The 25694-nt window shown below is 41.3% G+C and overlaps 1 protein-coding gene across 1 annotated transcript in view; it reads right to left on the bottom strand.

Moving 5' to 3' along the window:
- The window catches only part of Dpy (fibrillin-like protein dumpy), a 114809-nt gene extending 91038 nt beyond the window's left edge, over positions 1-23771 (bottom strand). The window contains exons 1-2 of the mRNA XM_071999735.1: positions 23559-23771; positions 117-172 (exon numbers count right to left, since the gene is read on the bottom strand). Coding sequence (XP_071855836.1) covers positions 117-172; positions 23559-23568 — 66 coding nt within the window. The 5' untranslated portion in view covers positions 23569-23771. The remainder of the gene's footprint in view (positions 1-116; positions 173-23558) is intronic.
- Positions 23772-25694: the final 1923 nt, after the last annotated feature.

Raw genomic sequence — 25694 nt, 5'->3', positions numbered from 1 at the left:
GCTCGCACGTGTAACCATTAAAGATAAGAAAATAACAGATTAATTAAAATTCCAAGGAAAATAATGCTCTTAATTAGAAATACTTTCAACGAAATAAAATCGTTGGTTCTACTTACTGGACATAGGAATAGAAGTATCCACGCCACCAACGGCCAAAGATGTTTCATCTTGGCTGAAACGGAAACCAATTAATTCAAATCTGTCAACACATTAATTTCCATCTAAGAAAGTATTTATGAAAAATTATATCCCACAGAATTCTATCATTTCTCGTAAGATGAACCGCAGTAGGACTCGACCACGATTCGTTCTCACGATGACTCGTGGTCAAACAAACACAACCCCTTTTGTGCTTTTTTAACGATTTCCTGGATTACGTTCGTCCAATTGTTGATCTTACGACATCATGTTCCAACGTCAGTTTCACTCGAAAAACAATCCTTCGCGCAACAACGAAACATTATTATTAAGATCGCTGATGCATAACGAAGGAGCAAAAACTCAACGAACAGAAATATTAAGTTTCTGACGATGAACAAACCAAAAATGCAGGCTCGACGTGGAACATGAAGAAACTAGTCGATGCTATTTACCGAGGGAACCGACACGAGAACACCTGTTCCAGCCGTATATCGGCATTCGCGACCCCCTCACGAATAAACCCGAACCTAACTATATCGACTTACGTTAGCCCTGGCCCTGAAAACCTAATTTCCTGGTTACGTGGTGTTTTGAAATTTAAGAAGCCCGTTTCTGGGCCGCTAGGTGCAAGGATAGCTCGCAGTAACCTGTTATGCAACAGCGAGATATCAGGTTAAAGGAAATCGGTGAAAGAATATTTTATTCCCTCGTAGTTTTTAAAATTCAACATAAATTATGGTAAAAAGAAAGGTAGTGTGAGAAGATTTTTAAATGAAAGAAACTTGGCCGGTACACACGTTGAGAACACAATGCGCAGATAGAGCAGATGATTGTAGGTTAATTGGTTTTCTTCGTGACTAAAGATCGTCAGGTTTTGCTCCGTATCTAATTATAGGCATGCAAGGAACTTTAACTCGCTTTCAAGTTTCAATGCAGCATCCTTAAATCCGTGACGGACGAAATTCAAGCATTAAAAACCCCATCGTTAACATTGAAAACGACAAAAACATGCTTCCAATAAGAGGCAAAGGTATTCGAACGCTTATAGAATATTTTTATAAATATGTTACGCACGTTAAACGAAACTTTTTGCATGAGTACCGTAACGAGACACGACTATCATCATTATATTGATAATGTTTGAAATATTTGCGTTAAATATCCTGTATATTTTATGTACATTCTCGGTATTGCAAATTGCATCGATATAATCATATCATATCGTACGATAATCGTGTCTCGTTACAATTCTAACGAAACTTCAAAACGTTTCGACTGACGCGCGTAATAATATTCGTAAAAAGTTTCTTAAAAACATTCAAGTACTACTATTAGAGTTACTTGAGTTATTTGTCAACATCTGTGTACTCGAGTATTCGAGAAACATTTGAGAAATGTTCAAGACGTTCGTCGTTCTCGAAGCACCTATAAAGATTTCATGGCGATGCAACGCACCGGAAGCGGAGTTTTCAGGGGACGCCGTTGCACGCGATTCGCGGAAGGCGTCCTTTACGTGCTATGCGGCTTATGGTGAACGCGGCGAGCCCACAACGGACGCATCGTACGCGAGCTCAGAACCTGGCACGTCGCACAATAAGTCAGGGCTGGCGATTAACCGCGCGGCGAAATGTTAACGACTGTACGTGCAGGGAGGAGAATTCGCCGCGAAGAGAGGAACGATCGAGGACGCGCGAGAGCAGCACGGTGGAACGTCGACACAAGGAAAAAGAGAAGGACAATTAGGGGAAGGAGCAGGAGGAACGTAGAAAGATGGCTAGGAAAAACGAACAGCAGGAGGGAACCGGCGGTAAGGACGCTAGGAAAAAGGAGGAAGATCGTCAGGGAAAACGTTCGAGGGAGAAAGGGAAAGAGAGAGAGAGAGAGATCGAAGAAACCGGCGAAAAGGAGGCGGAACGAAGGGCGAAGAAGGATGAAATAGAAATAGCAAGATGGGCTTTTGATTTCTCGTCCTACGAGTTTTTCTTCGACGATTTAGTCCTGATCTTGATAAAGATTCGTTGCGAATGTACTTACGGACTAGGGACGTAGCATGAAAAAGCCTGAAGAATCCGAGAATCATGCCTATTTTTAGCCTTGCCGTCTGTTTGAATTCGTGCATACCTTAGAATTCTTATGGCCTTCGTTGGTCGTATCTCAAAACAATTCATGTTGCGATACAAATGTACTCTTCGTCTGCATATATTAACTTCGTTCGTGAGTAACGATCGTTTAATCGCGCGGATAGTACAGCGGGATTGGGTTGACTGCATAAAAATTGAGTCTTTTCAGAATCGAAATTGAACAATTGTATCTTTCATCAATTTCTCAATTTCGTAAATAGAGTCTCAATGAACGTTGATATTTATTAAGAGTTTGTTAACGAGTATCGCGATGAGAATGGGAGCACGAGATCCAGAAAAGGACGACTCGGAAGAACGTAACAAAGGAGGACGTGCGAGTACGATACACCTGTGGCCTGTCCCTTCTGCTTGTACCGATGCCTTCCTGTACCCCTAACTCCACAACGTTAAACGACTACACAGCTGGCAGGCCTAGTAGATTACCTATCGGTTGACTTTAAATTCTCATGGTGGAAATTAACCACCCTCCTCACCACGAATTTCAGATGTGTCGATATCGCGCCATTTCCGCAATTCCGCGCGAAACATTCACGGAAGCGATTTGAAAAAAGTGTGATGTAACAAAATGATACCGCACGCTGCTTGAAATTCAGCATTTACCGTAGAATTTAATTGGGTAACGCTAACGAATGGGATAATGTTACATCGTTGAAATTCAATTAGTAGAACGAGGAGATCTTTTTGCAATCAAATAGCATGGACTTGGGAAACTGATATTCAGCTACATCGTGAAAGTTTCGATACTCTCTGATTTGAGATTGTTGATAGAGAATAATCGAGGAATTTTTTATAAAAGGAACCTATAGCGTCTCTAGTCGAATAATTGACTTATTATAAATATTAAAGAAGGAAAATAATTGCTTAGAAGCCATTATAATTATCGATACAAACGTCGCTAATAATAAAGTATTGAAACTACAACTTTCAGAGCAATTTATCCAATTTAGCATTGCCGAACCATATTTCATTTTATGAGCCGCTTTTCTAAATAGCTTCGTAATTTCTCTTGCGGAGAACGAGACAAAACAAAGGGAAATTCTACGTGTTGCACTCTCACGCGCGTTCACTTTATGCAAATAAAGTCATGCCATTTTGTCGCGGCGCTCAGTAAGGGTATCGGCGTGAAATGTGTTACCATGTCAATGATATCATCCGGTAGGTAGACAGAAGGAAACGGTGACAAAACCTATCAATTAGTCGGCGACGCATACACGCCAGCCACAGTGACACGCGTGCCTCGACACGTATGTATCTCCCGTGCAAATAACGCAAAACTCCCACGCGCTTGTATTGCGACACCTTTTGCAAAAAAAAAAAGAACGGGTCAATGCGGAGAATTCGTCGATGTCCTTTTCCATGACCTCCTTTCAATTATCTCTTAATGGTCCTTAAATAATCCCATTTCTTGCCATTTCTGTTATATTTTCTCATTATCGTTATTTATTTTTCTTATTTTTTCCTAGCCTCTATTATTTTGTAGTTGTTGTAATTTTCGTCTATAGTCATCATCAATAAGCTACGGATTTCTGTGCAAGTTTATATTTTTACGATCGTAATTAGAGAAAGAGAATTTCGATAAAGAAGTTTATCTTATGTATAAGAAACTATGATCAGCTCCTTATCTTCGTATATTACGCGCACTCTATGCAATTTTTCATCTTTAGATCTCGCGCGAAATAAATAAAAATCCACAATCTAATTATCAACTATACGATGAAATGCTGATTAAAGGATCTCGAAAGTTCTAAAATCTCCGGCCCACGTCGTTTACAATTCCTCTCCATATTTATGTTAATTTCGACACTCAAACGTGCCTATAAATTCAGTGACTTAATCGAACGACGTAATTACGAACAAGCGACTCCATCAAGGATAACGAACCGGCTTAGTAATCTAATCCTTGCGATGTGGTGAATTTTTTCTTCATCGAATCGCCTACGATTCGTTTACGTTTTATGGAAGCTGCGTGGTTCCTGCAGTGTCGTGAAAGCGTTTACATATGACACAATATGCCTGTAGTTCCGACAACCCGTACTAGTTTTCTTCTTTTTACTGCGTGTGGATGAGGATCGTCCCACGCGTACGAGATAGCGCGTGTCAGAAGGAAATTTCTCCTCTTAGGTGATTACGGATCATTATAAGAGTATTCGTTTTAATAAGCGTTCATCATATACACAGGGTTAAGCTATTATTACATTATTATATATAGCATTACGTTAATTAATGAATTGCAACTGGTGTATAATTTGTACACGATGAAACTATAAATTATTTTCTTGTCGTTTTAAAACACAATTTTCCTCGGAATGCTGTTAGCGAATTGCGTTTGCCAAAGATCGACTTTTTCTAAGAGACTTAAAATCTGAGTCATCGAAGAACGCCTGGAGGATACAGTTAGGTATTTAGCGAGAGACGTCAAGCTTGAAACAGAACCTTAATTATTACGCTGTTCACCTTTTCTCCGGCTAAAGCGCGTTAAGGAGTACGCGGTAAAATAATTATTTATCAATCGTTGTACCGATTTAATGAGAAAAAGTGACGCGACAGGAGACTCTCTTTCTCTCTCACCTTGGTCACGCGTACCTATCTGTTGCAAAACCGATTCGATTCGCGCGAGAAAAGGTGAAATGCAAGCGAAGTCGAAAGCTTGTCGTCGTCATCCACCGACACGGATTCGTGTGCTACGAAACGCAATAACGGTTCCCGTGGACAAAGACGTTCAGCCTAGAATTCTAGTCACTGAATTCAACCAACATCATATCGTTGAATAATAAATTTTGTAAATTCAGTGAAATTTCTCCATTTTGCGTAAGAAAGTCTCTCATGAAAATGTTTCGACGTTTATAGAAACTTTTTACGAATACATGGTGCGTGTTACGCAAAACGTTTCGAGATTTCATTAACGCTGTAACGGAACACAAATCGCAGATAACATATTCGTAAACATTTTTTGCGCTGTTCAGATACTTTCGTGAATCACCATGGCAATTTCATATGGACGATACCGACGAATTTCTTAAAATTTTGCGACTGTTTTAGTGGTTTTGCGTTATCGCCAAACTTTCATTCTGATAATTATTCTAAAAACGATGAACCTGACTTCTGTCGGGATTCGACATAATCATTGCGGTAATTCGTATAATTTGCGGTATATCTCGTCACGAATTAATTCCACTCCCCATGTCAGCAGCCACTGGTGCGTTAATTAGCGTCGTTTCATAACGATCGTCGAATAGGGAGGAAGCATAGGTCAACAGCCTGGCTTTAACCGATCGCCTTGTAACCGATGATCGATTACGTCCCGGCCATTAATGTTTCCTCTTCGTGAACGAGCGTCCAAATCGATTAACTTAAACATCGTTGAATTAAATCTGGAAACCGGACTCACAGCTTCATTAGCATTCGATAATCAAATTTTGCTCGTTATTTCAGCGAAGACATATTCCGCATAGATTTATGTGTTTAAGCAAACAAGAGTAACATCAGAGCTATCCGAACTCTTCGGATCATCTGTTTGTCGCTTTTTAGAGAAATTTTATGGATTTGCAATCATACATTTTTGAAGGCCCGTCACTTCCTTCCACGAGTAATCGTATTTTTCCAAAGTGTGCAAATTAAAAAACACCATGGACTGCTTACTTGCTTACTTATTACTATATCGTGTGTATGTGTGTATGTACTATTCTTTGTCGTAATTTAGGACCTCTCCTATCGTAATTTACGACGATGATTAAAATCGTTGCAGATCAATTTGTTCGTCGTTTTCTAATTAAATCGTACCTTGTCGAAAATGAGAAGATAAACCTCTGTACAGTGGTTTATCTTGCGTTTTAATTTATTCAGTAGACGATTTTTACACTTTAGTAGTCGGTATCTCTTGCATTATATACTATCCTCGGAGATATCATCTGCCGATGCCATATTTGGCTAGAAACGACGCGATTAAGAGTCACGTTTGCAAGCGAAACGAGCATCGATAAAGATATTGCTATTTTAAGAAGAGAAGGAAACAGTCGACGATGCCGCGTGCGAACCGAATCAGACTCGGTTGCAGCGCGTTAAGAAATTCCTATTCTGAACACGATCAGACGTCCATCGTATTTGCCTGTGGTAACATCCGGCATGAATCAACAAAGTATAAAAGCCGGCAAGTGATTCGGGCCTAAAACATACGCCCACCGCGAGCTGAGAACGAGAGAGCGGCCGAACGAGGCGAGACAGAATTATTCCGTTGCGAAGTGAAAGTTCTTCGAGTTGGTTCGAGTACAAACTAGACTGGCGTAACGCGTGCTGCTCTCATCGTCCGTTCTCCGTCATCGAAGCAATTCCAAAATTTGTATTATTAGCTCCAAATGCCGCTGGAAGCCTCTGTTCGTCACTCCCTTTAATTCTTTTCCTAGCTTTCGTAGCATTTCTATGATATTTAGAAACGAGAACTCGTATCTTCGAATTTTTCGTAATTAACGTCTTTAGAGATGAATTTATTAAAACACCAGGAGAAGATAAGAATTTCTATTTCTCAGTTGCGCTCGTTAAAAATTTTTTAACGTATTTATGAATGTTAATCGCGTGTGAGAAATGTAATACACGTATACAGTCGTTGTATTTTAAACGAGTTTCTCAGAAGTCAAACCGATTAACTCTACTTTTTCTAAGTCTCTCAATTTCATTACCTCGATGCATGATGAACTTAATGTTGTGTTACCTTCATGCACGATTCTACGTCTGCAAAAAGGATATGGCATACTTCCACGAATTATTTATTAAAATAAAACGGTATAACCGATAGTGAATTTAAAAAATAATAATCCAACAACATCCTTACTCTTTCGTAGTTGTCGGCGTACGAAGTCGATCATTAGGGCTTCTGTACGACTTACATGTAACTATACACCAGTAACCATCACGCGAAATTAAAGTCTTTCTTTCTAAATCTCTGCCAGTTCAATTTCCTACGTTGTATCTAATGTATATAGTTTCCTGCAGTCCATTTACGACCTTTCTAGCTGTTAAATTTACTCGATGACTGTATTTTACAACACCTCGCCGCAAAATTATACCTTTACACAAAGGAAACGTCCGATCAATCATCGTTTCTTTTTTTTTTTTCCGTCGAATCCGCCACGAGGCGCAACGGAACGTTGCTCATTCGTATGCGAGCGAGGTCTCAGGAAGTAGCAGAGAGGTAACGAACAATTCCGTCCAGCAGCTGAAGACGAAGTAGCGTCGAGGGACGTGATTTTGTTTTCGCTATCCGCGAAAGCCCAACACCGGAACGTGGAAAGCGGCCACGAACTGAAACTCGCACGGCCATTGTTTAACATATGGCTTGCGTCACCAGCCGAATGCTAATGAGACGTTTATCTCCCCGTTATTTCCAGCGAATTAAATCACCATCAGCAACCTTGAGCCTGGAGGATACGAACCGTCTTGCCGTTTTCACGCTAAAACGCGTAAAAACTCAGACGATTACGACTCCAACTACTTTTAAGTCGCAACTTTTAGAATTCAACGTATTACCGTTGCAATCAGAAGTTTTGTACCTCTTCAGATATCTTCTTTTGCGGAATATTTGATTCGTACTCGTACGCGAAAGGTAGTAAAATTATAGTGGACGCTAAGATCAAATATTTAAAAACTAATTTATATTTTTATAACATCCATTTCTGATCATAGATACTCGAGAAGAACAACAAAGAGAATAAATTAAAATATACCGCGCTATTAATGTTTTTGCAAAATATATTTTATTTACGCATTTTTCATTTGGCAATTCTTTTATCCAATTACGCGTCATTCGGGTTATTGTAAACGTTTTCGTCGATGAGATTTACGTCAATTTAATCATTCTAAAATATTTAGTATCATCGTTCACCGATAACCACCGTGTGACAATAAAAACTTGTTAAATATTGCAACTGGCCCCAATACGATTGCAAGCATCGTGTTTTTCCTTTCTACGAACTTTCAGAATGGGAACAGAAAATTGAGCACGGAACTGAGCACTCTTCGAAACGAAACAGCGATCTACGCGTCACAGCTCGGTGGAATGGTACAAATAAAGTTACTCGGAGGAGGAGCGTCGAGCCGCGAAGCGTACGCGCGTTGTCAATACCGTTACGTTTTCCACGGATTTCGCGCTGGCCCGTGTTGTTACGATCCACTGAAAGAGACGCCTCGCGTCGTAAAGCGGTGCCTAACAGTAAAGGTCCTCGTAACGCGAGCATCCTTCGAGCTCCGCGATGATAGTCGAAACGTACGGTTCCGCGTGCAACACCCGCGCGTCGACGTCCCGAAGCGATCGAAATTCTCCTCGGTGCGTTCAACCCGCCTTCAACAATTACTTTAACTACATTTCCCGGAGGTCCGCCTTTCCTTTGGATCTAGCTTCGTATAAACAACTCGATACCTATCGTATCGCTCGATAGAAATCTCACAGCCAGTCGTAAATTACATCACAGACCTGGTGAAACGTGAACGAGAAGATAATGCGTCACGTTCATCGAACGGAATACCATTTTTGGCACGTACAAGGCGATGACGCTGAAGATCGATGAATAAATGCGTTGCGTCGCGATTGAAAGGAACGCGGCTGAACGAAGAGCGTAGGACGTGAGAAAAACGAGGGAAAACCAGATGGTATGTGTTGCGCGAAGACGTGCGAATGAGAGCCAAGGCTCGTCTCTCTGGCCTCGATTCGAGAATCGTCTCGATTAAGTAGTCACTGCATGGATGTGACTCGAAGTTAATCGAACGTTTAAACTATTGTGTAAAAAATGCGATTTATTTTATTGCGTACTCGTAAAAAAAAAAAGGCTAGACTGATTTGTAACGAAGTTAGTTTCTCGAAGGATACATTTTCTTAGGTAGCCGTTTTTCACGTTTTAGTAGCAGTTTCATCCGTAGATAAATCACTAAACACTTAGTACGTGTGGTCTATGACTTACGGAGAGTAACTATCCAACGATGCTATCTTGTATGATACTACAATAATTTAATTGTATATTGTACATACATATGTACACGTGTAAATACCAGACAAATGAAGGATACGATCCTCAAAAATTTCTAATAGCCGATAAATTACATATGACTGTTTTGCCATCACAAGTGCCTATTACCTATATATTAGCTTGATGATGGCCAAGGTGGTATTGTATGAAGTAACGCTAGTATATATCCTCTACGTTCATATACGATGTTAATTCATGAAGAGAAGAGAACTTCACACTCTGATTCTTCACGGGATAGTAAGATCTGTATCAAGCTACAATTAATAAAGATAAGCAGTAATTTTCTAACTTGGTGTTCCGAAGTCGATCCACGGATGCAGTCGAAACAAAATCATTCATCGTAAGCTTCTTATAGACTATTCGCAATGATTCTTGAATAATACGTGCAAACGAAACCATTTCAAACGGTCGATCGGTACGAGAGAGAGAGAGAGAGAGAGAGAGAGAGAGAGAAAGAGAGACAAGCCGTGATGAAAGAACCCACCAGCATATAACCCTCGAGCTTATCAGGCATGAAAGTTGTTTAACGATAGCCAGCTCGAGGAACGCTAATTACCGAAGCGGTGTAAAATACCAATTATCGACGTCGTAAGCAGTTTTAAGCATCCTCGCGATAAAACTTTCTGTCCACGATGGAGACGTTATGGTTGATGGTTCGATTATATCGTAAAAACGATTATTCTCCCCCTAATCTTTCGTTTGCTTTAATCAACGAGTTATTCGACATTACGCGACGATCATGTTATCGTCCTATTAAACGTAACTATTTCCTCCCATGAGTCGCGCTTTTTTTTCCCACCAACGTGTATCTCTTCTACCTAACGGTAAGACGTTCTGGTTGTTCGATCCGTGGGAATCTACCGCATAAAAGACTGATAAATGTGTATGATAAATTGGATGATCGATTCGATATTCATGGAATTTTAGTCATCTTTATAGCATGTATTTGCAGAGTACGATGATTTGATCGAAGTAACGCATCTTTTATTAGCGTTAGTTCGCTTGCCTCGTAAGAGAATTACTCGAGGATATTTCCACGTGGTATAGAATAACTTAACGGATGCTTTCCCTAAATATGGAAAGACTGGTGACACAATTGTAATCGGCGCGATTGCTATAGAACTCGTAGCTACCGAGCGCGCACTGTCTGTTGCAAGCATTGAACTCTCCGGTCGCGACCACTTAAGGCGCACGCTACGAGAACGTGTCACCGGTTATTCGCATAACACAGTCGCTGAGATTCATTATCGCGTAATACCAGAGTGTTCTTTCGACCTGGTTGAAATAAAATCTTTTCTCTTATCCACTTTTACTCTCATATCGTACCGTTTTATTTCGTGTCGCGATGAAACTTTCTCGATAAGTCAATTGAAAGTTATTCCGGGAAACAAGATAGGAAAAATGTTTAAGCGAAGAGCAAATATCGAAACGTTATTATTCACGTTCTTTGTGCTGTTTTTTACGTGTTCCCTGTCGAAATGACGAACAACTTGACAAGAATGACTCGCAAATTAAAATTACTCAAAGAGATTACACGCGAACGATGATGAGGACGAAACAGAAATTGGCGGATAATAACTCGTATCGTGGCTCGATGGACCACTTAAGGTGTACGACTGGCGCAGAAAACGGCGGCGTTATTATCGGTTTGGACGAAGCGCGTACGCACGCCTGGATGACTACTGCAAAACGGTAAAATTACAGCAATTTTCCTGATCGCCGTCTAACACGTGTTGCCGATTGTTAAACCGGACAAATTGATCGTTGCGAAAATTCACCGTTCTAACGTTTCTCGCGCCGCTGGCCATTTTTTCATTGTAGGACGCACCTCGTCGAAACGGGAAACAGATTACCGGATAAACGGGAATTATCCATCAGCTATCTTCGATCGATTCGTTTCCTGCGACTCTGAATGAGCATTTAGCATAGAATTAGGGACAGTTGGTTCCCAGAATCGATTCATGCATCCACTTTACCTGACGTTACGTGTCGCAAATTTCGAAATTCGCTAAACATTATGTAATCATAGAAACGTGCGGCTTGTTCGTGAAAATTCTATAAAATCTTTCGCAATCTTAAAATGTATATACGCAATCTCGATCGCCATCTTTGATTCGTTTTATACACCTATATAGCGTTACCACATCGATTGGTTACACTTGCAACACAGTTACAGAAGACCATCCACGAAACTAGAGAATCCCGGAGCAAAACCTTCGATATATCTCTGTTTATTTGTTCCGTGAAATTTGCAATTTTAAATTCTCCCGGGTTTTTCTCAAATTCCATCCAGATGACGGAAAAAATAAGGAACGTCGGTGAAACCGCAAGGTCAGCCAAGAAGTCAGCATAAGGAAAAGGCAGGCTTTCCTGAAGCACAAAGCGAGAAACACGGCGAAAGGAAACATCACGTCGCGTAATGACTCTCGTTATTAGAGTCACCGGCGCTCAATGAAATAATAAAATCATCTACGTAATCACCGTGCGCATATGTGTATGTAAGTACACGCGTTCGCGTAACGGAACCGCGGAAGAGAGCTCGAAAAGTAATTTACGCCGCGACCTTTTGACACTGCCATCTCGAAGCTCGAATAATTGCATCGTAACCGTTAAAAGGTGGAAAGGTCGAGTCCTCTGCTTAGTCTGCGATCGCGAACGTGTTAGACGACTGGCGAGAATTATTATTAGTGGAAATTGTGCCGGGCCACAGACTCGGATAGAGCTTGTTGCCGTTTCTCGTGGACATTCATCACTGCTGCTTATCCTAAACAATCAATCGTGGCATAAACAAGCACGCTCGAAGGCTCCGCGTACTCGAGACACTCCATGACGATGATTGAGGCTTCTGTTAACGTCTTCCGGCAACCGAGCGATGCTGAAATTTTATTAGTGGTACATAGAAGACACACAAGGGTTAGCCTGTTGCGCTATTTCTATTCTTATTACCTTTTCCGCAACATCGAACGATGATGCTCTGACTGACCATTGTCGAGGAAGTAGAAATTACACAGACTATGTTTAGTCATAAAGTTGTTATTCAGCTTTATTTTTATCCCAATAAATTTCTTATATATCTATGCGTCATTCTTTTTCTGTCGATGCATAGGTTTAATTTTAACCAAGTTATTTGCTGGTTAATTAAGCCTAAGATGTACAACAGCAATTAAGGAAACCACGCAAACGCTTCTTATTGCTTTTCTTGTCGATGCATATAGGTTTGCTGTCTTTCCTCTGTATCGTCGTCAAAGGATGAATACTTTATTTGCCGAACAGAAAGAACCACATCCTCGTTTCAATATTCCAACGTTTGCTCTGCTAATATAATTTACGTAACGCGTTCGTTCGTTTCTCCTTGCACATTTCTTTTTTCTCTTTTTTCTTTTTTTTTTTTTTCTTTTTTTCTTTTCGTGCAATCGTTTGTAATTTCATTAGCGGTTAGAAGGCTCGTCGTTGCAACGGTAAAAATCGGTTCACGTTTTGCATACACCGGTGATCGTACCCGTAACTCATTTCCTCCAACATTCTTTCTTAGCGTGATGCAAGACGAAAACACGGAATCTTAGAACTTCGCTGCACTTGCAGGTTCGCCGACGAGCTTTCGGGTAACCGCTGCCGTCACAAATTTGTAAACAGACGTGACGGTGTTTTACAGTTAAGCAAACGGCCAGCTAGAAATTAGTCGTGCGTCAGGTACGCTCGGCCTGCAGAAACCTACTATTTGTATGCAAATTCAGCGCATACATTTAGAAACCAGCTGATCATCGGTAGGTTCGTTTTTACGCCGTGAAAATGCAATTAAAGAACCATATTTGCCACTTAACTTATTCATCTACTACGTTTCAACGAATCAACTGTCCAGGGATAGTATCAATACTAGGAATTGTATTCATAATTACGCTCGTAATTCTTGGTAAAAACCGTAAGTCGACACAATAATCTCCAAGACCACCCAATAAACGGAAATTTCTCATTTTATGAATGAAATAAATTATTGACGATGTACTAAGAAACTTTGATATAATACCTTGCGTGCCCTTATTTTATTCTCTCGACGGAAAGGAAATTTTTTGCACAATTAAACCGATGCTAGTGGTGAAATTTTGCAAGCTACCAATATCGATAAATATCCTTGTATAAAATGAGACAGATCCTATGACTGATAATAAAACAAGTGAAATTTTGTAAGTCTTACCTTATTTCATATGAAATTTTCAAATTCTAAATCAGAGGCCTACGATATTTATCTTATCAATTTATTCCATACTTCTCGATTTCATTTCCATATTTATTTTACGATATTTCATTTATTCAAGTATTTCTAAGGAGATCACGAATCGAGAGAAACCGCAAACCAATGGCATTATGACGGGAATACCTGAAAGTTCATTTCTATACATAGCATCACGTACAAGTATTTCCTCGCGGTTAAATAGTATGACAAAATATTTGCCACCTATAGGCCGCTATCGTAGGTGGCCCGAGACTTTTGTACGATGCTGTACATGGCGCGAAGAAGATTCGAAAGGAATGATAGAACTGGAAGAAGTAGCGATCGCAATAATCCAGATCGGCGAGTTAGTGGAACGCTTCGGTGCGTTCGAAAGAAACGTGACAAACTAGTTTTCAGAGGCACTGAGAAAAGCAAAAGTGACACTTACAGACGTGCCATCCGCGTAATCGTTACCAAGAACCTCGCGATCGGATGTTCTTAATGGCGTTGCAAGCGAACAAGGAAGAGGAACTTGAGGAATCGATATGATTAAATTTACTCGGGCTATTAACTTAGCCGTATATCGTTGCTTTACAGGTGTTCCTCGCTTACGAACCACTTTGCTTCGAGGTACGTGATGATATCTCCGTCCTGCAGAGCCAATGACCATGACATCCTGACCCACGGGGTTATTCAGTAAGAATCGATTGCTCCAAGCCATGAAAAACGTTGAGAGCCAACTAAAATTGGTCGCTAAGTATAGTTCTGCGTTGTGCTCTCCTTTTTTTCTTAGAGATACCTAATGATAGGTAAAGTCTGGATTGGATATTACGATAATTTACCAAAATTGGTATTCAAGTACGAGAAGGAAGCGTGATCGTTAAAAACGGAGGTAAAGCTTTGCGTGTGCTGTGCATACTTAAAGAGTTTTAGGTATGTGATATTTGAGTGCAGGAAAAATTTCCCGAACGATACGGTAGAGACGTTAAAAGGTTTCCAATTGAAAATGAAATTGAAACTTGTTTCATTTTTTATTTTCTTCCTCTGTCGATGTTCTCTCTGTGTTTGAAGAAAAATTCCTTGAAGTTCTGGGCATAAGTGGCATATAATCGCTTAGAAAACAAGGAGAATTTTCGATACTGCGTATAGAAGAAACGGTAGAAAATTCCGAATCGAAAGTTCAATCAAACCACCTTTTATCTTCCTCCGTGATGAGAAGAAAGTTTTCTTAAAATATCCTCACGAACGACGGAAAATTTGCCGAGCAAACTATACGGTGTAAAGCAAACAGACGGTGTAACATCCTGAATTTTAAGTAGAAACTTCTTCTATTTTTAATTTTTTTCCATTGTGGCATACTCTGAATGCGCTTTGCAACCAAAGAGAAGTTACCTAAAGTCGAAGCAAGAAATTGAAGCGACGCAAACGGAAACGTCCGGGCAACGTAACAGCGGTGATACGAAAGCGATTCCCGGAGACAAAGGAAAACGTGTACCACAGCTACACGCCTGGTTAAAAAGAGCGACCTCCTTGAGAACGGTCCTTGACTCGTAGAGACCGACGAGATAAGAAGAAAAAGGAAAAACGGCGCGAGTAGTTATAGAAGTAGAAGAAGAAGAAGAGGCGAAGGATGAGCAGAAAAGGAGAAAGAAGAAGAAGAAGAAGAAGAAGACGAAGAGGAAGAAGGGAGAAGGGAGATCCGGAGGCAAGTAATGGCGCCTACACTTGGTGGCCGCGAAAGGTCGAAGAATATTCTGCTTCCGAGGAGCGCGATATACGAGCTAGTAGAATACGCAGCATCGAGGGCAGGAAAAGAAAAAGAAGGAAGGGAGAGAGAGAGACGAGGAAAATATATCCAGAAGCATGGATACCGGTTGCTCGTTTCTCTTCTTCTCCCACGGTTTTCCTTAATATGGTTAATTAAGTACTCGAGAAAATCATATTTCTACATAACTGTGGGTATCCAGTATTTTCTTTAAATTAGATTTCTTCCTGTAATTCTATAATCATCGATGTTTAATGACGTTTCTAGAATCACAGACATCTAATCCAGTTTCTGATCTACAAATCTGACGATTTTGCATAAAATCTAATTAATTTCGAGGTTTTAATTGGACGGAATTTAACTTCGTTAAACGCGTTCTTTCGTTTCTTGCTCTCCATCGTTAAAAGATTTTTAAGTTCGAGAAGAACTTAATCGTTACTGATATATTTTATACAAAAGATTTTCTTAAAACGTTGGTTCAAAAGTGGAATGACAACGATATAAAATTGAGATATAAATTATGAAAGTTTGCAACCGGGGTTGATAAAAAGAAAGAGCCAGAGAATCCCAATTTTTCCCTTCTCCTCCGGGCAGACTCGCATTCAAACGGCCATTTATAAATTTCTCATGAGAATATTCGCGAGATGTTCGAGGGGGAGGTGCTATAAATTATAAGGTGAATCCTTTGAAAATTAACGATTCGATCCGGAGGATGCGGTCTAATGTACACCAACGTTCTTCACCTTCTCTCCCCCTGTGTCCCGGAATGATACCTATGGGCATGCGATGCAGAAGGTCGCGAGATGTACTCATTCGTGACCAGAAAGATCCATGAAGGGAAAACCTGAAGATGGGAGAAAGATTCGACGTTCACACACAGACAAAATTTACTCTCGAACACGAGCTTACATTCGTCTCAACAACTGGCTATAACGGATACACTCTCTCTTCCTTTCTCTCTCGTAGACCATCGACTCAACGAAGAGGAAAGAGAGAAAGAGAGAAAGAACGAGTGGCGTCTCAGAAACGAAGGATGCCTATAATCGGCAATGGACGACCGCACCTCGCCACTTTCGCGTTGCTTGACGTGGATACCGGTCTAACCGATCGACCAGTTAATCATCATCGTTTCACTCTAACATTCTATCGTTCTCACGCATGCTCGTATTTATTATACGGTAGCCGACTAGTGATTTTCGTGTGGCCCAGCAATCGGCCCGGGACGCGCATGATTTAATTAAACTAATGAACATCTTTGAAATAATATATCTTCCGATAGAAAGTAACCATCCGAATCGATTTGTCAATATTTACCGACGATTTTAGCCCAATATCTACAGAAGCAAGATTAATGTGACAAGGATCGTTTTCGTTTCGAACCTTTCAATTACTTTTACTCTCCGTCTGTCCCCTAAATCCGTTATTTCATCCAATCTCGTTCCACGTAGTATTTTCAAAAACACAGAATATTCTTGAGCGGGGAAAATCGAATTTCCTCCGAAAGATGATGGCGTTGATCGTCGCAATCAGCGATCCGAAACGTGCTCTTGCATTTATGAGTAGAGAAGCGCGGCAAAGATGCAATTGGGCCGAGGAAACTGCCCAAGGGTCTGCATAATTGAATGAAGTTGAAGTTAAATATTACTTACGAAACTCATAAATATGCAAAGATTATACAGGAGCTGGTTCGCCGAGCGTTTTCATAACTTTTCATCTTCAGAGGCACGCTGGCAAAAAGAGTGTGCTCCGATCTCTGCTCTAGTCTTATGCGTAGCTAACGCGTACGCTTTGCCTCATTACACCAGATAGACGCTTCGGTCCTTTTTTTTTTTTTTTTTCTCCATCAATGTATGCGATTGAATCAAACACTATTATACAGGCCGGACAAAACAGAAACTGGCGAATTTAATATCCCCTGCAACGACCTTAACTCCGCTGTGGAATGTGTGCCGCTTTCATGAAGAACAACATTACAGGAACACCCGACAGAAACTTTGCTTTTCGTGATCTTAAAGGCTTGAATTTCTTGTTACGTAGCCTCTGTATAAGACGAATGGAAAGAAGAAAGGACGACAGAAACGATTCCGGGTATAATAACGATACCGTGTCATGCGACAGAAAATTACCAGCTGAAGTAAGACCAAGTCCCGATGAAGAGGGCTTAATTGCACTTCCTTAATTATCGAGAAATTTTCACACGAATATACCAAGACACGTGGAAATCTAGATTTCCCTGTTGCTTATCCACTTCCTATCTTCTCGTCCGTCTTCCATCCAGGCTTTTATACGTGGGAACTGCATCCTCGCTTATTCGCCAGCAACGAGGAACGAATTTGATATGAATAATTTCCATTCGAAGGAAAACTCATATCGACGTCTATAACGAGTAAACGTGATATACAAACTTTCCATCCAAATAGGAAATTGATGAACGTATCAACAATGCTAATATCTAAATGTAATATCAAAAATGTGTTATCCGTAAATTTGTCAAATGTAAATTATAAATGTGTTAATGCGCGATATTAAATATCAACGACGTAGATAAATTTAATATTTAACGTATTTAAATTGGGAAATTCATCGACATCGTTCGATGTCCAATTTTGTTCGTTCTCTAAAATCCAGCGTTTCCCGAACAATGTAGAAAATTAACAATGTCGCTATCGAGTTAAGTGCGCGGTCGTGAACGTTCCCAAGCGGGTCTAGTCGAATAATTAAACGCTGCCAAGGATGGCTCCGCGTTGTGCTTATTAATTATTTCCAGCAGAGACGGCGGATGCGCCAAGCAAAAGCGCGTCTGAAACGGCCGCTTTGCGTGCGATACACATTCTCGATTACGCAACCGTGTGCCGTCTGTCAACGCTAAGTTCAAACGAGGTCACAGGTAACGTACGAAAAATTCCACGCGACTTTTACCCTTTGCTGTGCGTGCACGACTCACAAAACCGAGTCGTTCCGGATGATTTTCACGATATTTAAGCCTTGCACGAACGAAACGATTTCGAAGGAAAGTCTTCGCCGTCTTCTGGTTTCGCTACTTCCACTCGAATGTAAGAGTTTCTCTGAATAGACATGTATACCGTTACATACTCTTCTGTTTACAGCATTTCATTCGCGTAATTCGCGCTAGAATATTCGAGCTGATCATTCCTCGGTCCAACGAAGCTCGAACAAGATGAAACGTAGCGATTCCAAGCATTCATTCAACCATTCCCATCGTTTCAAGCAATGTGTCAACCTTGTGAAATTCTAATTTCAAATGCAAGAATCTTCAGGTTCTTACGATTCTTTTTTCTAATTCTATCAAACGTAAGAATCTTCAGAATGAAAACATCACATAGAGATAGTCACAGAGATTATTCTTGCGAATAATCTGTGATCTGTAAAAGATCTATACGATGTTCGTACAACGTGTCTGTCGATGTTCGAACGATACAATCAAAATTAATCGACATCAACATCACGCACCTTTGTGGTAACATCTGGATGGAAATAATAGTCGCATGTAACAATGTAAACGGCGCATCGCTCGTACTTTTATCCGATCTTATTTAGAGCGTACGTCAAGATCGTAACGATTGAGTAACGCACGGTCGACCCACGGTAATACCCACGCATTTGCTCCAATTTCCATGGGTTTCGAGTCGTGACCGGGAAAATGACAAACCCGTGCACCGTGACCTCGACAATGCCTTTCGCTGTCGATCGCGGCGAGTGGTTCGATCGCGGCGAGTGGTTCGATCGATGACATAAGAGAATGGTCAGCGTTGCTAAGCATTGTTATTGGTAGATTACGAATGTTTGCACGCCGATGGAAAAATTAAGTGTGCAAGAATATACAATTACGCTTTTGTCGATTTTCCATAGAATTGAAATTTTATTAATCAAAGCGTGCAAATGACTTTTTTAACGAATATACCACTTCGTATACATTATCGAATTATTTGAAATTTTTGTTTTTACCATATTTCCTTAAATACGCGGTAGAAGCTTATATATCGATTCTCAGAAGATCTACGAATTTCCCGAACAACTCGTAGCTATTAGCGTAGTAAGTAAGAAGCTGCATCGTACGAAGAATACTTGTCCGACTTTCTCTATGTTCAACCTTCATTCAACTAAGAAACTCTCTTCGAAATTAAAAAATAATACTACTCGACACAGCGTTTTCAAGATTTTCAAACCATTACGAGTTAACCGAACGATAATAGACACAGAAAAGGATAAATACGTATTTCGTAGTAGCATGCGCGTTTTCGCAGTAACTTCAATCACTAATCACGTAATACCGACAACTCGTTCGAACAAGACGAATAAGCATAAAGCAAAGCATCGCGTAAATCATGCCATAAATCAAACTCTCGCTTTCGAAAACTCTATCTGACTCGTCGATTCTTCCCGCTCCTTGTCTTTTTTTTTTTTTCTCTGACCAAGATAATACCGATGAACGAGCAAAATGTTGCTCGCGTTTGCACGGTCACGTTTTAATGGCCGCGAATCGACGCGTAGAACGCTAAAGTACCGGTCTGCACGGCTTCATTGTACATCTTTCCTTTTGAATGCTGTTTCGCTACGGGCGCGCAACCCGAGGAATTCCAGGAAACGAACACCGGTATAATCGATTTTAGTCGCAAGAGCGTGCTAGCGAGCGCGGGCCAGAAACGAATGATCGCGTAATGTATTCGGAATGCATTTGCAAGATAATGGAGCCTCCTCCCGGTTCGTGCCATACCAAAGATCGGTTAGGCGTCGTTCTATGAAAATAGGTTCTCGAGTTCTGCCTAGAACGATGAATCCTACTGGAACTTAAGCGAACAAATAGCCTGACCAATCATCGGCACGGTGCTCTTCTACGACAGATGAATTCACGCTTTACTCGTCATCGTTCTCCTATTTGCACCGAGTGATTTTTCAAGTAACGCTTAAATTAACGATTTTGTGAGGCAATGGAGCGAAAGTTGTTCCGATTTTTTGTACCGGCTCTGACGAAAGAAAAAACGATATGTTTATTCTTTTTTTTCTACGTGCGCTTTAAGGTCACCGATTTTTTCTTTTTTTTTTTTTTTCAGTTCTGTTTTTGATGCGACGAAAGTATGCCGACCTGCGTCAGATCGAGCGAGAATAAAATTTCTTTTCCATGATCGACTTTTTTACGTATGCAAGGTTTTCGGATGTGATTTTGAGAAAAAATGAGGTCGGAGACGGTGACCTTCTTTTGCGGTTAGGAATCGGTGTCACGCTTCTTCGCGGCCTTGAACTGTCTCCAAATGATTCCATACGATTATCCAATGTTTCTTACTTATTCGATAAGACATCGGCAAAAAAGATTGCCCAAAAAATCAATTCACCAAAGAGAACAGATATATCCTTTCTCGTCCCATTTTTCGATCCTCCGTGAAAGGTACAAGAAATTCTATCCGATTTAAAAAAAATCATTGTCCTGTCTTTAAACCCCTATAGAACCCTTAAAAGAGAATGTGACTCAAGAATACAAAGAAATCTATGAAAAGACTTCAAGAACGACTTCGAGATCTTGATAGTATTTTTACAAATTTATCATCTTTAGACACCCTACGCAATCCTTAAAATTAAAGAACGATGCAAGGATATAAAACTGTCCATTAGAAAACTTTATACCGAGTCACGTATGTAAATGTTGACGCTATTTTTACCATTTATCATTGTAATTCCCTTAATCGCGAGTATTACTACAATTTAATGTCTTAATTCCCTCATTCATGATTATTTTTACATTGCCGACAGAATTTACGTAATGGCGTCAGCAGGTGGTCGCTGTTAAAAATAGGTACTTGCGTTACATCCGGAGACGATGACGACCGTCCGAAGTCCGCAAAGGACGCCACCAAAGGATCCACACTAAGTCCTTCACTGTCTCGCGGTATTCTTCCTTTTTCTTTCGTCCTCGCGTTTTCCGAAACTGCTCACTCACTCACAGCATCATCTCGGCGGCACTCGCGACCCGTTTTCGCCGCTTAATCATCATCATCCTAGGATCCTTTTTGCACATCTCGTCGATTTCGAAGCGAACCGGTGAAAGCACGCACTCCCGCCGCAAAACCGGATCCGAGCCAGCAAACTTCTACCATGTATATACTTGTCACAGAAAGTGTCTGCTCGAATTCACTGCACCTCAGGTATCACGTACACTCGAGCGTACTCCAAGTTGCCTCGAGTGGATCGATCGTCGATACAGATACCTTGGAACGCGAGCGCGAAACGCCCCTCGATAATGTCGTCCTTTCTTACACGAGTCGAATGGAAATAGCTTCGATTCGGCGTTCGTGAAACTTTGAACGTCATTCTTTCGAAATGAGAACGAAATTCGGGAGAGAAACATGCGATAAAATGATATATATACACTGCTTCCTTTCGTTCCATTCTTTTTAACAATGATTCGCTCCAGGTAGATTTTATTTGAATTTCTTCAAATTTTACGAAACCTAGTACGACCACGTTACATCCATCTAACGTAATTGAACGTTTCAGTTAAGATTCGACACTTTTTGACTAGATCTCATCGGGACTACGTTACCTTCGTAGGAACGAAATCTTTATTATTAAACAACTGTGGATGTTACTCTTTCGTCTCCTCTGTATCTCTTTCTTAAGAGATGAACTGTCGAATTTTTGTCGATCGATATTATTAGAGCGACTTTGATCTCTGGACCATTTTGTTCAGCCGTCCGTTTGGCTATTCGAGATCGTGGCAGAGATTCAAGGTTAACAGCGGAGGCTTCAGCGGGTTAGATAATAGCGGTGGATGATTCGATTCGGTCGAATTCAATTTTCAAGACGAACCAGTCTTCCACTGGTCGATCCTTTCGGAGAAGAGGATTTCAGCGAATCGTGTCGCAAGTAATCGCGAAACGAGCAAACGTAGAACTAGTTTAGAAAGAAAATTTGCAACGTGGTTAGTCCAGATTTTCAACGTTACCGCGATTGTTACTACGTGTACTTTCGAAAGCCGTTAACACAGGTACGGTGACGAAACCGGAAGTAATCGGTCGAACGTATGAAAAAAATAAATCACGAAGATGCGATCGTACGAAACGATCGCCAAATACGCACGAAACCGTACGCGTGGAGGAACGAAGAAAGTGCAATGGACGGGGCACGAATACGTGACGGGAAAACGAAAATGGAGGATTTATTTTAACGCGCAAAAAAAAAGAAAAGCAACCGGTTCACGTTACGCCCAGGTAGTCGCATAATTTCTGATCCGATGGTGCGCACACCTCGCGCACATCCTTGACACCATCTCCCTAAAGGATGTACTAAAGGTCGAAACTATCGTGCGCTCTGACATAACTGCATTCGACAGCATCTGCACAACCGTTTTCACCAAATACCTCTGTCTTCGTTTCGTATACTTTTTATATTTTAATACGTTACGTACGAAGGATCAGGTTGGAGAAAACTGTAACGGATCGATCGACGATCTTACCGGGATGATTCCACCGATACGACGTATCGTATTCTCGGTCGAAAGGACGCGAGATGAAAGTGACGCAGCATCGGCAAAAGTGTTATACTTTTACGCGGAAGATCGAGAAACAGCACAGACTTTCCACGTCCTTCTTCGAGGATTCGTAATTGTTTCAAGGCCAGCAGATTTGTAATTTCCAGGATCAAGATAAAAAAGGAACGGCGAATATTCTTCGTGGAGTTACATTTTTATCGATGAGCAAGAATAAAGGACGTCCATTTTGGAGAACAAACCGCAAGAATCTTTGATCAAGCAGCAAGCAGTTAATTATCTTGCTTTTCGAAGTATCCTTGAAAGGTACACGACTTTCAAACGATCTATGATAGACGATGATCCGATATAACCACTCGCAAATATTCCTACGGAGTGACCTTGACTTTAGAAGAGGCCAAAGCCGTTCAGCGTCGGGTCCAGCGATCGAGAACTATCTATTCTACCGGTCGTCTCTATTTTCTCAACTAAAATTAATACTTTCTGTCGATCTCGTGATCGCGAAAAGGACCAGGAATATCGAAATGAAAGGAGAAACCATCGCTGAATATCGATAATGTCCGGCGAGTGGCGAACCAGCGCCGTGTTCACCGGATCGAAAAGAGAGAAGGAAAAAGGACCAGATACGATCGCTCGAGAGAGTAGCGGGTTAATAGGGGAGAAACAAGAACGACCAGGTAATCCAGATGGAATCGTTAAAATTGAGCGAAGCAACGGGCATATCGGGGCAGCAGTCGAATCCTTGAAGCAGACGGTACCCAGGGTGGACCACCGTGCAGCAACTTACCCGTCCCCATGGCTGACAGCAGCCTCCTTCAGCCACGATCCTTCCGTGTATCCGTAGTCCAATGTTGGCTTGTTTCACTGGTCGGTCCACGATACGAAATAAAAATAAAATAAAATAAAATAAAATAAATAAATAAATAAAAACCACCTTGTCGGTGATTAGGTTCGTGAAAAGGACGAACTCTTCGTCCAGTCGGGAGACCGCGGACGAACTAGCGGCTTGCGAAGACTTTTGGTGAGACTTCGACGTGAGACAACGACGACGTCATCACCGGCCTGGTGTCTCATTGGCCGACGGTCCTTCTCTTTGCTCCATCGGCCTCTCTCTTTTCACAGGCTCTCCCTCCTCTCCTTTTCCTTCTACGAACTCCTCTCTCGCCTCTCTCGTTCCTTCTCCTCCTTCTTCATTTGCCTCCCTTCCCTTTGCCCTCACCTGCACGCTCTTCGATTCCTCTCTGTCTCTCACCTGGAACAATCCGATCGCTCCTACCCGTTCCGACGCGCTTCCACGGGGCTCGACAGCTATATAGAACTCCACGTTGAGTCGGTCGACGCGCCAACTCCAAGTGCTCAACGCTTGCAACCAATCTACCTCGCGCTCGTGTGAGAATGCCTCCGCGAAACTCCTCGAGAGCTAGGCTCTGGGTTAAGCGTCCTAGAGGACAGATGATCCTTTTCCTAGAGGTCAATCGGGACCAGACACGCCACTCCAGTACCTTGGAATTTCACGGAGGCTCTGCTCCGTTACGTTCCTCAAGGTTGATCGCGTTCCACCCGTGTCGCGAGTAAGAAGAAAAAATTAATTGAACAAAATTGTGGAATCTTGCCATTTAATGAAGAACAATTTTCTATATATATATATATATTTATGTATATATATATACACCTACACAGTGGGTGGAGCTATTTACATAACTCACGTTTGATCATGTTTTACTTACATCTACAGACGCGAGGATCGATATGCACCTCGCATACCTCATCCCGCCGAAAATGGCCATCTCCTTCGATCGTTCATATAATTTTACTTAGACATCTGCTTAGAATGGTTAAATAACCTTGACGGCACTCATCGATTTCTGATGGCTGCCGACTCACATAGTCGTGCTAGTTGAACCGTTTGCTGATGCATAATTCAGAAGGAAAGGTGAGAAAGCGACGGGCGAGCACACGCTTCTTCGATTTACATAAGATTCGCCAGAGCTAACATAGCTTTGAAATTCCTCGAGTACCTACTGGTTCCTGTGGCGCAATGCGCGCGATGTACCACGTGTTCGTGGGGTTTTTCTTCCGGTCACGAGATCACAAATCAACGAAGGGACGTTCGTTTCTACGTCGGCGTACCTCTATGAATCGACACGATGCAAAGGCAGGTCGTAGATTAAGCGTAATGGTGCAAAGTATAGAGTTGCACGTCCGTGGATTCTCCTCCGTGGCCTCCGCCTGTGAAGTGCCTCGAGGCGCCGGGGTTCAGCGACACCGATGTACTCTAGCCCGGCTACACGGTGTCATTAGAGTCGCGTGTAACCAGACTTTGTGATCTCGTTTGACGACACTGCAAGTGATTTCACGGAATGGGCCTCTGCGGAAATACGAAAAAAGACATTTTCCCGCCTTCGTTAACCGTGAAGGCGTACACAGGATACTAGACTTGATTCATGATAATTGTCAAAGTTGCGATAGGAAGCTTAGATAGAACGCTCGAGAGATGTAACGTCTTCAGGATTTATCGCGTTTAAATTCAGTTGAAATAAATTACTGGGATATATCAGGAGTTGAATAGAAAAGTAATACAAGTATATATATATATATTTTTTTTACTACCGAATGATTAAATACGCACTATATTACCTATGCGCTGAACCCTCGCGTATAGTCGATAAATTAATCAAATCGTCAGTTAGAACCTACAAATAAACAGTCATTTCATAATAAAATCCGATTATTATGAAACACCATATATGTATAGGTACTTACAATTCTGTTTTCTGACGTAACAAGAAATTTGTCACGCGAAGCGTTTAGCAATCACAGAAGGAGAGGTCCACGAACAAGGCAGGAAAGTGCGAAACCACATCTTCGCACGGATCGATGTGCTCCTTCAATAATTACACTGCAAATATTTGCGAACGTTTTA

The sequence above is a fragment of the Bombus fervidus genome, chromosome 3 (genome assembly GCF_041682495.2).
Source record: "Bombus fervidus isolate BK054 chromosome 3, iyBomFerv1, whole genome shotgun sequence".
NCBI lineage: Eukaryota > Metazoa > Arthropoda > Insecta > Hymenoptera > Apidae > Bombus > Bombus fervidus.
The sequence above is the reverse complement of the archived record's forward strand: the minus strand, read 5'-3'. Positions and strand labels throughout refer to the sequence as shown.